Source organism: Daktulosphaira vitifoliae, unplaced genomic scaffold, assembly GCF_025091365.1.
Source record: "Daktulosphaira vitifoliae isolate Bord-2020 unplaced genomic scaffold, ASM2509136v1 Scaffold_3, whole genome shotgun sequence".
Lineage (NCBI taxonomy): Eukaryota > Metazoa > Arthropoda > Insecta > Hemiptera > Phylloxeridae > Daktulosphaira > Daktulosphaira vitifoliae.
The window spans coordinates 7491672-7504130 of record NW_026099574.1 but is presented as its reverse complement, the minus strand read 5'-3'; the positions used below and the strand labels follow the sequence as shown (position 1 = coordinate 7504130).

General features: G+C 30.3%; 1 protein-coding gene across 1 annotated transcript; it reads left to right on the top strand.

Moving 5' to 3' along the window:
- The first annotated feature begins 834 nt into the window (after positions 1-834).
- LOC126903056 (uncharacterized) lies at positions 835-4277 on the top strand. Its single transcript, XM_050680995.1, has 2 exons — positions 835-2258; positions 4009-4277. Exons 1-2 carry the CDS (start codon positions 893-895, stop codon positions 4233-4235), a joined length of 1593 nt encoding a protein of 530 aa, XP_050536952.1. The 5' UTR covers positions 835-892; the 3' UTR covers positions 4236-4277.
- Positions 4278-12459: the final 8182 nt, after the last annotated feature.

Genomic DNA, 12459 nt, shown 5'->3' with positions numbered 1-12459 from the left:
ACCTATATTTGTAATCCCTTGTGTATTATACATGTATATTAACTTAAAAATTTGAAACTTTAAATGTTTATATCTAATAAACAAATAAAGTTATACTAAAAATTCAAATGACATTTACTATTAAATTAAAAACTCAAACATTTTATTAAATTCAAAATATGTGTTCCCATTTAAAAAAACAAAGTTGACACCTTCACCAGGCATAAGGGATGAACTTAAAAAGTATTACATAGTTAATAATTCAAAAATGATGTTTATCATTTATACAGGGTGATAAAAATCACTCTGTATAATTACTATTAATAGTAAATTTATGAGGAAAACAGGAAATTTCGTTAAAACTACTATTTTTATTGTAATAGATTATTTAAATAGAAGTCATTATAATAATTTCTATATGACTACTTAAATTATATTTTAATACTTATTATATATTTTTAAATAATTAGCATAAATAAAAAATTATCAAAAATTAGTGGTAATGGAAATCTAATAGCACATGATTATAAAATCAAAATCTTTTTAGTTTTGCATTGAAGCTAGAATAGGATTAATATTGTAGCTGGTTAAAATTAATTATTTATTTTTTATATTTTTAGTGTATTTGCGAAAACCTTAGTTATTGACAGAGGTAAAAATAACAATTTAAATATTACAATTTAACTTATAGTCTATAGATATAACAATTACGTCAGCAAAATTATTAAAAAAAAGATGTAAAATGAACACGTATACCTGAATAAAATAATTTTTTTCCAAAAACTAATAAATCAATTTTTATTATATATAAAAATCATATAAATAATACTTAGCATTCTTATTACAACTAATGTCGACATTTTTTTCAAGTTAAACTCTGTAGGGAATCAACTTAATATAAATAAGTGGCAAAATGAAAAACTTTTTACTTTTCATAATGATGATATCCATAAAATTAAGCTTAAGTGAATATGGAAAACAGGCACAGTGTTCATATTCTCGTTATTTTCTAAACTTTTTTAACCATAATGAAAAATTTTTGTTAGAATTCGAAAAAAATAATGATTATTTAACGATAGAAAATCTTAAGAACTATGGCAATGCACTTCAAACGCACAGTAATGTAATTATGATATTTTTGGATGACTATTTAAATTATCATACAAAAAAGTTTCCTTTTACTTTAATAACGGTAAATATGTACTTAAATAATGTTTCTGACTCTTTAAATATGATTGCTCAAAACGAAGATGGTGAAAAAAATGATGCTAAAAAATTATTCGAGGGATATAAAATTATTCATTTCGCAGTTAAAAATCAACTAAAATCTTATATAAATAAATATTGTGAAAACATACAGTTTTATAATTATCAGATTAGTTACAATTCTCCAATCGGTAAAAACGAATATACTACTACTAATCTAACGAATATAAATAATGATATCAAAGATGGCTTACTGAATAAATATAATTTTATAATAGAAGAGAATTCATATAATAAATTTCATCCAAAAAATATTTTGTTTTACGATATAATGACCCAACAGATTCTCACCAATAAAAATAATACTATTAACATAGATAATAGTCAACACATAGAATTAAATCTACTTCGATTCACTCCACTTAACGTTAAATGCTCTAACGGTACTCGTTTAACTATACAAGATGTATTTCAGTATATGAAATATGATTTTAATTCTATGGATGTATTACCGTACATAAAGTTGGTAATTTCGGCTACGTTTCGACCCTTAGCTATTCTTATTCGCAACTTCTTAATCTTAATTCAAGTTGCATCTTCAGATAATTTTGATAGTGTAACAGTTTGGTTAAAACGGCATTTTATTGATATGGGACAAAAAATAATAAAACATGTAATAAAATTCATGACTCTCCCCCCATACCAATATAAAAAGACATTTCTGCGTGACATCTTAGGACAGTTAGTTAAAGCCATTAAAAATTACATTAAAAAACCAAGGTTATCCAAAATCGATATTGAATATAATAATTTATTACTTAAAGTACTTTCAAATTTCTTCATTAAAAACAAATTATATTTTACAAGTGATATAGTTCTAACCAATAAAACTATTACTATGAATAATGCTGATGCTATTAAAAATCAATTAGAAAAAATCATTAAAAAAGTTGATATCTATATGAACGATTTAGAAAAAAGGAGTAAAGATTTTAATTTTATTGTACAAAATTTTAAAATCCGTTATTTTAATGTTTCAAAATATAAGAAATTTATTGATTTTAAAGTTTTAGGTAAGTAAAAATATAGTTCTTTTAAATAAGGCAAATATTACAAATTTTGTAACTTCAATTTTTATTTATTCCCAATGTTTAAATAAAGAGTAATCGAAATCTGGTAGACACTCATTTTCCCAGAAACTATTGAAAATTTATAATTTTTGAATGAGAAAAATATTAGGTTCAAAAAACTATACTACAAAACTATATATATAAAATATATAAAACTATATAACTATATAAAACTAAAACTATACGTAGTTAAATAATTTTTTTTGTCCCTTCAGGGATAAAAATCTATATTTATAATTCATTTTTAACGGGAACTTTCATTTTAATTTTATAATATGAAAAAAGAAATTGCAAACAGAGAGATATAAAGAATAAAATATTTGTTTAACACTTTACGATTTCTCCAAATATCTACTTAAAGTGGAAGGTGGATATTTATAATAGAATACAAACCAAAACGTGTTTTATGTTTTATTATTAAAAACATTTGGAATGGGTAAAATTTGGTCCTAATTTTATTTTTAATAATTTTTTAATAAAATTTTGCCATGAGAAAAGAAATTCAAATACATTGTAATGTTGCAGAATTTATACAAGTTTTTTTTTTTATATTAATCTTATCAATTAGATGTATGTGCAGTAGGTGTAAAGTATTTTCATAATTTTGTATATGATAACCTCCACTTGTCAACCGGTCCGATATCTGTCATCATCAGCTGACCGTACACTGTGCACCTATACCAATATTGTAATGTCCCCTCAATGAACGTGTTCAAAGTTGGCACCACCACCACCCAGCGTCACGATCACCGGCCACTACACAACTGCCGCTACAACATTTTTTTTTCTCTCACCTATACCGTCGAGGCAACAACTCGTGTTTTCTTTATATAATTATATTTTGAAAACCACGTTTCTTTTTTGTATTTTTTTTGTCCTCCGTTTTTTTTATCAAAATAAAACGTCGAGTGGATCTGCTGTCGACTTGTATCAACCCGGCTGTTCATATTTTTTTTTGTCCTCCGTTTTTTTTTTTTAAAAAAATAAAACGTCGAGTGGATCTGCTGTCAACCAAGTGGTGCCGTTGTGTTTTTGTCCTCCGTTTTTTTAAATAAAACGTCGAGTTGATCTGCCGTCTACTTTGGACTCAACCAGGCTGTATTTTTTTTGTCCTCCGTTTTTTTATTATTAAAATAAATGTCGAGATGATGATGATGGTGATGTGAGGCGCAGCTATGGCCGGTGGTGGGCCGTCACCCTTCAATCAACAATCAAGTACAACCTGAAACCCCCCTTTTCAAACCCATTATTACTGTTATATAGAGCACCTCTTTTTCTTTTTTTTTTTTTTTTTTTCTCTTCCTCATGACTATACATTTAAAATTATATATATGCTAAAAATATTCAATAATTAAAAAGAAAAGATGTTATTATGTTATACATGGCCTTTCTCTTTTCTTAATATTTGTTTTTCTCAAAACCTAGTAGCTCCGTCGACAAGTACTATCTTGTTTGGCGCGGCTACTAGGTCACTGTCCAGTGTTCCCCCTGGGCAGTGGGTAATTAGTAGGCCCTCTGTTTGGCTGAAACCTTACAACATTTAATTTTAATAGGTTTATCTATACAATTTTTACCGTTATTAAAATTATTTTTAACGGATGAAAAATTTTATTTTAAATCTTTATCATGTTTATGTTCAAAGCAGTTATTTGTGTTTTATGCATTTTTAAAATCCTCATTTTATTTATTTTAGATCGTATTTGTAATAGTGAGGCACGTTCTGAAATATACAATGCTAGTATGAATGATAGTAATAATATTAATATTGGATATTATGAAGATATGAAAATTGTGGAACATAACTTAAAGGATCTAAAAGATGAGCATAATGAAAATGATGAAGATACCAAAAACTTCTTTCAATATGAATTAACTTATGAACCTCTTTATATGGTTGATTATTTGCCATACAACGTGTGAAATTATATAAAATAAAATGTTTTTTTAAATAATACTGTAAAATGTCACAACTTATTTATAAAGCCTTTTTTTTTCTATTTCATGATACAGTTATTTTTTTAACGCTGAATGAACACAGCGCCCGGTGGTATTCACGCGGATTGGTTGTTTTATTTTGTCTTAAATCTGGCTATGTCGATGAAAAGAAATAAGGGGAGTGAACTGTATGAATGAATATGGAATGAATTTTAAAACATATATCAACGAAATGTATTATATACGAATCATAAAATCGTATATGTACACCAATGTGGGTAGGGGTAACACTTAATACTAATGCCACAATGATGCTACTAAAAACAAATAATAAATTACAAATGTGAATAAATCTTAAATTGAAGATAAACAGTCATTATACTCATCGACTAATTGTACCGGTTTATAATAATGTTGAATATTAAATGAATTAATTGAAGCCGAATGCAAGTAACTGATTAACGTGTACTATAGGCTAAGAACGGTATTGTGATGTATCTCAGAAAACAAATAAACCCATATACTGAGAGCGCACAAGGGTGCGACAATCGCAAAAGTAATATTTCACTTTTTACATAAAAAAAATTATGAGCTGCCAAGAGCCATAGAGCTTATAGTAAAAATTAGTGATAAAATTATCGAATAACTTTTCGAATTGTTTTTATAAAACCGAATAGTGTGTTTTTAGCATAAACTATCAAATAGTTTTTAAAACTATTGATTAGGTATAAAAAATATTCGATTAGTTCTATCTAAAATTTTTATCAAGTACACTTAATTATAATAAGAAGATAATTAACGAATACTTAAAATAAATTATTATACAATTAATAATAGTAAAAAGTACCATTTTATTATTTAATTTTAGTCTGTGAGTCGTTGATAAAAACTTATAAATATGGGTCAATTCATTATTAAATTCGTTTTAGCTTCATCCCTTATACCTTGTAAGTGTATCAACTTTATTTTTTCAAAGGGCGATATACATAATTAACTAACTTATTGGTTACATAATAATATTATTAATAAAATGACTAATCGATAACAACTTTTGGACTAGTATTTTAAAAGTTATAGCATTTTAAAAATGAACTGGGATGAGTCGCAGGTATATATTAGGGTGGCTCTTATTTTATTAACTTTCATTCATCGATCTCCATACCCGCCAATTTAGTTTTTTATTATATGAAAGTTATTTGTGTAAAATTTGGTTTTGATAACATACCCACCTCAGGTCCGAATGGGGATTGAAAATTCACTCAAAAAAGGAATTTTTCAGTTTTTGATTATTATTTTTAAAACTAACACACTTAGCGTAACAATGTATAGAATATAAATTCTATATTACTTACCTTTATTTTTACTTGCTCAAAAAAACAAAATAAAAAAATAATTTGCTAAAATTAATTTTTTGAATATAAATCATTCTTAATTTTTCAAATAATCATTTTACATCAAAATGTTTCGTAAAAAAAAATATATGAAGTTAAATTTTCTAAAATATTGGTCTTATGCAAAATTATAGTCATATTTATAGTTTTGCTGTTTTAATAACAATAACGATCTAAATAGGATTATTTAAAACTGTTTATTCAAGGTACTACGATTAATCAGGATATTGTATAATTACTATTAACATTAAATGTACAAGGAAAATTCAAAATTTTGTTAAAATCACTATTTTTATTGTAGTAAATCATTTAAATAGAATTCTTAGTAATCATTTCTATGGTGTTTAAATAGATGCTACAATTGAAATATTCAGAACTATATTCCGTATAGTTATACCCTTTAGTATTCTATAATATACTGAAATATAAATTATTATAAAGGTAACTAATTTAAGAAAATATAAAAATAATAAAAGGAAAGACTCCGACAAAGTATACTCAAAGAAATGAATAGTGCTTAACTACGATGGCAAACGATTAGTGTAGCGATTATTATGTTCAAGACGATCGTTACAAATCAGATAATCAATAACACTGTATACCTTAATAACTATTTAAACAGTTATTGAACAGTTCAATATTAATATATTATATATATAATATTACACAACAAGTATGTGACTATAAATCAACGATAATGCTTCGTTGATCGCTTATCGTCGTTATTTTCTCATAATGATAATTATTAAGTGTTCATAAAATCATGTTTTCTGAACTTTGAACTGTTTAATATGCAACGTTCTTCGCTTTGAACATAAACGACAATTATAAAAAATGAAATTTCAAGGGAAAGATATAATGAATAATATATCGTAATCAAGGAATATATTACAAATACAAAATTTTAATAAAAACATGCACAGAAATAAAATAAATCCACGTATCAAAGGACCAGAATGTGCGAGATTGATTCCTACCTCAATGCAGGATTGTCAATATCGCGTGTTGAAGCGAAATTTTATGACAAATTTTGAATTACAATTTGATTTGGCTGTTTACTTTGTCATAATACACTCGACACTATCACAATATGATATAACAGAGGACTGCTCTGTTTGTGTCCACAATAATGGTCGTTCATTTAAAAATTATTAACACTTTTATTTATAAATTATATTCATAAGCTTAGAATAACATGTTTGTTTTTTCTTTGAGAAAATTCACAAATTATACTTGTCAGCTCTTTTTAACTAACTATAATAATATTATATGAAGTGTCAAAATGATTTGTGTATTATTCGCATGTATTTATGTATTTAATGTATTAATCCATATATTTTATGATGACTTGTCAATAAAATAGCAACATTGCGAGAATGACACAATGATGATTGTGCGGGGATAAAAAAAAAAATACTATAAAAGGGCTGAGTGCTGAAGGCTTAAAGAGAGTCTGTCTCTAAATATTCATTGAGCTGGTCGAATCGTGCTTTCGACATCGATACGCCAAGTTCGTAATCATCATTGTGAAATTCTTAATTGTTAATTTATGAACTAAACATTTGAGTTCGTGTTATTTTATTATAACCTGATATTGTCAAAAATTATTATTAAAACAAGAAAAATCTTCAGGTAAGACTTTAAATCATTAAGAGTCAATACTTATATTATCTTATAATTCAATTATTTAGAATTAATAATCTGAGTATAGAACGATAAAGCAATAGATCAAATAATTATATTAATCTTTAAATTTCAATTAATTATTATTAACTAGTTCGGACCTTATACATAATCACATTACATGGTACTCGTGAGATGGCCACCGCCTCTTCGTTGCCTAAAAGAGTTTAAAACCTAATGTGATTTCTACTGTATATATATAACACTTCGACTGGGTATTCGTGAGATGGCCACCGCCTCTTCGTTGCCTCAGTGTATTATTACAGGTACTTACTAGTTGAATCATTTACAATATCTCTATAAGAAGAACCTTGATTATTACTTTTTATATCTACTTGTCTTTATTGTTCTAAACCCTCGGACTCTACAACCCCGATAGAACCTCGTTGCTCACCAATTGACCAAATCCCCAAAATATCCAATCTTGGTCAAAAACACCCCCTACTCACCCTATTTAGTTATTTTTGTATTATTACAACTTATATTATCATACATGTCCAATGTTGACAAAAACAGCGGCACGATCTGTCGCACGCAACTTGACCTAAATAAATAATAGTATAATTTGACTAATAAAATACTGTCGAATAGAAAATTAAATACTATATGAAATTAGTATCTTATCATTTTTTTTTAAGACAAAACATGAGCATTCGTTGAAACTGTTCGGCCGCCGATCAGATGTAGCGCCACTTGCGTACCACCGGTTATCGCGAACGAAATTGTTGAGCGTCGTTGTGTTCGGCGAGCCAGTCTGTCGCTTATACTAGAACAATTATATGACGGATAGTGGAGTGCCTCAACTTGATGGCCCACAGCTGAGATTCATGATCGTTATTTGTTACCAGTTTAATTTTGATGTCCATAATAGGAATGACTAGTTAGAAGGACTTGGGAACTGAATGGATGAAATAACCAGTTAGCATATTAACCATAAATATGTGTATAATTTGTATAGTAATATTGGTATATTAATTTACTTAATACTATGATTATCAATCAATAAATTTATATTTGTTCTTCTTCATTGGAAGAGTATTGTCGCTTGAAGTGCTTGAGGATATATCCATGTTTACAGTTGAGTTCTGACGTTTCGGACTCATTGCAGAGTCCATCTTCAGATTGATGGTTGCTGGNCCATCTTCAGAGTGATGGTTGCTAGTCGGTGGCTGCAACTATACTGGCGGCTTATCTTGATAACAGTCTGCTTTTATAAAATTGATAACATCTGGTTTTTGACTAATGTAGTTTACCGTATCCGGGTTTTTGACTAATGTTGTTGACAACATCTCGATTTTTGACTAACGTTGTTTACGGCATTCTTGACATTTCGGTCTTCCTTTCCTACACCGGCAATTATTTGTTATGTTGATTGTTGCCTCTTCGTATATTGAATTATTTTCGGTGTTGTTGGTTAATTTCCTTTTTGTCTGGTGTATGATAGGTAACCAAGTTTTGCTGATTTTCCATCCATCTTCTCTGTTAAAATTTTCCGGACATTTTTCGATTTCTATTGCTTCCTTGTACATCCGTTTGCCAAAATGAGTTTCTTTGTTAAGTATTTTTACTTTATCGAATTTTATGTCATGTCCTTTGTTTTTGGCATGTTCAGCTACTGCAGATTTTTCTGTTCTTTGGTATTCCACATCTTTTTCATGTTCTTTTATTCTTGTCGCAATAGCTATTCCTGTTTGTCCAATATAAGATTTACCACATGATACGGCAAACAACGTTAGTCAAAAACCAGATGTTATCATTTTTATAAAAGCAGACTGTTATCAAGATAAGCCGCCAGAATAGTTGCAGCCACCGACCAGCAACCATCACTCTGAAGATGGACTCTGCAATGAGTCCGAAACGTCAGAACTCAACTGTAAACATGGATATATCCTCAAGCACTTCAAGCAACAAAACAATCCATGAAAGTTTTAACACATTCATAAGAGTATTGTCATTAATCTTTATTTAATTAAGATATAAGTCGTGTCCATAACAGGTGAAAAAAAACAGAATGCTTCGGCCAAGAGGTGCAGCGAGTCGGTGGCATAACAGAAACATGGATGTTTACACGGATTAAAGTAAAATCAGAAAAATCTTACTCTAGCATTATCGCAATGGAGACGAAAATACTATGCATTTAAATATTCGTCCTTTAAAAGAAAATCAAACGCACTACAATTTTAATCTCTTGTAGTATTATCATCCTAAATACATCAAAATTCCAGTTATTGTGAAAAAATAAAAATAAAATATTAAAGTAATGTACATTTTTAGGCCGTGATCAAAAAAAATATATATATAACGTTAGTAGGGTAAAATAGAGAGTTCTAGGCCCCCCGCCTCACCCCTTCACCAACCCACCCACCGAGGGGTGGGCGTGGTCTGGGAGGAGGGGCGTGTCACACAGTGGGCGTGGTCTCTCGATGGTGGGAGTAAGGAGAAGGCGTGGTCTTATCATTGATTGGGTAAGGAGAGGCGTGGTCTCTCGATGGTCGGGGTAATGGAGGATCGCATTCATGAGGGTGGGGGTAAGGGAGGCGTGGTCTTATGATGGTGGGGGAAAGGAGAAGGCGTGGTCTTATCATTGATTGGGTAAGGAGAGGCGTGGTCTTATCATAGGTAGGGTAAGGAGAAGGCGTAGTCTTATCATTGATTGGGTAAGGGGAGGTGTGTTCTTATCAATGGTGGTGGGAAGGGGTGGAGTGGTCTCACGATGGTGTGGGTAATAACCGTAGTCAAGGTCAAACAATAAACGTGGTTTCTCGGTGGTGGGGGTAAGGGGAGGTGTGGTCTCATCATTGATTGGGTAAGGGGAGGCGTGGTCTCACAATGGTAGGGGTAATAGGTGACATAGGGGGCGTTGTTAAGGTAAATCAAAATGGCGGTTTGAAGTGCGCATGCGCACTATAACTTCATGTCAGTGGTGGGGTAGGTAGCCATATGGTTGGCTCCTCCTACGATGTCATCTACTGGAGGGTAAGGTAAACCTCATGTGAACTGATAACGGTAACTGATAAGCGTACGTGTAAACATACATATTACATTGAAATAGTGTACGTCAAATAGTGGCCGCCGTTGCCACTTTAACATATTTACTTAATATTAACGCTACAAGGTCTTCGTCAACAATTCCTACAGAGGGAAGCGATAACGAAACATAACATAAACTAACCTATAATGGGTGGGGATGAATCCAAGTTAAACTAACAACGTTTTCTAAGAATTTTTATCATTGCCTACCAGACTCATAGGTAAGCATATTTCCAACATCAAAGGTACCGCCATATTATAACTCACACTATCGTCTACATTTTATAAGAACAAAGACAACCTCTGTCGTTTTGGCATAATAAATTCTAAGAAATTTATCATGGATAACCAGACGCTTAGCTAAGCATATTTCCAACATCAAAGGTACCGCCATATTATAACGTTCATAGGCGTCTGCATTTTTATTTTTTACATAGTATTTTATCATTGCCTATCACCAGATGCTTAGATAAGCATCTCGTTAATATTAGTATATTACTATTAATTATATAATTAATATAATTACTATAATTGGTAATATATTTTTAGAATTACTATGTTTAGGTTGCTATAATAGTATAATCGCTATTATTATTATTTTCTACTGCGCCTTTAAAATAATAATATGTGTATCGCATTTTATTTTATTATATTTAATTTGACAATTTTTTTATACCTATAACTAGAGGTATTACATTTAAAGTAGCACCCCCACTACCAGCACCCCCGAGTCTTCACTGCGTTTATCATTTAATGTATACATTACATTGAAATAGTGTACGTCAAGTAGCGACCGCCGCCACCACACTTGACTATTCCTTGAACGATTTGTAACAAACTCTATTAAGACAATTGGGTGTGAGGTGCGCACAATGTTTGAAACCCAATGAAAACTAACCTAAGTCAGGGGAGGGGGATTTCCTCAACATGTCGTAATGAGCGACGGGGTAATGAAACTTAACTTGAAACCAACCGCCATATTATAATCCCACATTACCGTCAACATTTTACGAAAAATAATTGCTGTCTGCGTTTTATCAAAGTTATCTTTTTCTAAGAATTTTTATCATTCCCTACCAGACACTTAGGTAAGCATATTTCAAACATCAAAGGTACCGCCATATTATAACACACATTACCGTCTACATTTTATAAAAACAAAGACAACGTCTGTCGTTATGGCATTATAATTTCTAAGAATTTTATCATGGGTAACCAGACGCTTAGGTAAGCATATTTAAAATATCAAAGATTTCGCCGTACAGTAATAATCACTGTTGTATGCATTTATTTTTTACATAGTATTTTATCGTTGGTAACCAGACGCTTACGTCAGCATATTCCAGAGATCAAATGTATTACTATATTATAACGTTCATTGGCGTCAGCATTTTATGAAAACAAAGACAACGTCTGTCGTTATGGCATAATAAATTCTAAGAATGTTATCATCGACTACCAGACGCTTAGGTCAGCATATTTCAAACATCAAAGAGGTCGCCGCATAAAAATGTCGTATGAATCTTATCATCGGATGCCAGACGCTTAGGTCAGCATAATTCCAAAGATGATACAATATATTAATGTTCACTGCCGTATGCATTTTATGAGAAAAATGGCAACGTTGTCTTTTTTCACGCCTACGCATTTTGTTATTTTACTATATAACCGGTTAAACGCTCTGTATCCTGTCACATTCGTGTTCAATTAACGCTAACGCATAGTTGATTATTTTAAAACTATAAATTTATTATTTTCACGCGCAAATAAGAAATCATGAACCAGCAAACGTCTTCAACAGGTATGTACAATTATTAACATTTCTCTTTAATTTTATCATCCCTACATTTTTTTTTTTTTTTTTTTTTTTCCAATAAATAAATAATTTATTTATTTTTGATTAAAGCTACTTCCGCAACATCTGTTTCGTCTCATCAGGTGGCTAAGCGTAGTAGGGCCAACAACAGCGCGGTTAGGTCGAAAAGGTTACGTATGCAATTGACGGATATCAATGATTTCACCGAGATCGATTCCGCATTGGAGCGGGGGGCCGTTTGGTTTTATCGGAAGAACGTGGAGAATTTCGCGAGCTATCGAGATTTTCT

Excerpts from the sequence above, each read along its gene's own strand:
- LOC126903056 (XM_050680995.1), top strand. The coding sequence starts at position 893 with ATGAAAAACTTTTTACTTTTCATAATGATGATATCCATAAAATTAAGC. Across the intron at positions 2,259-4,008 it reads TATTGATTTTAAAGTTTTAG|ATCGTATTTGTAATAGTGAG; the intron begins GTAAGTAAAAAT and ends TATTTATTTTAG.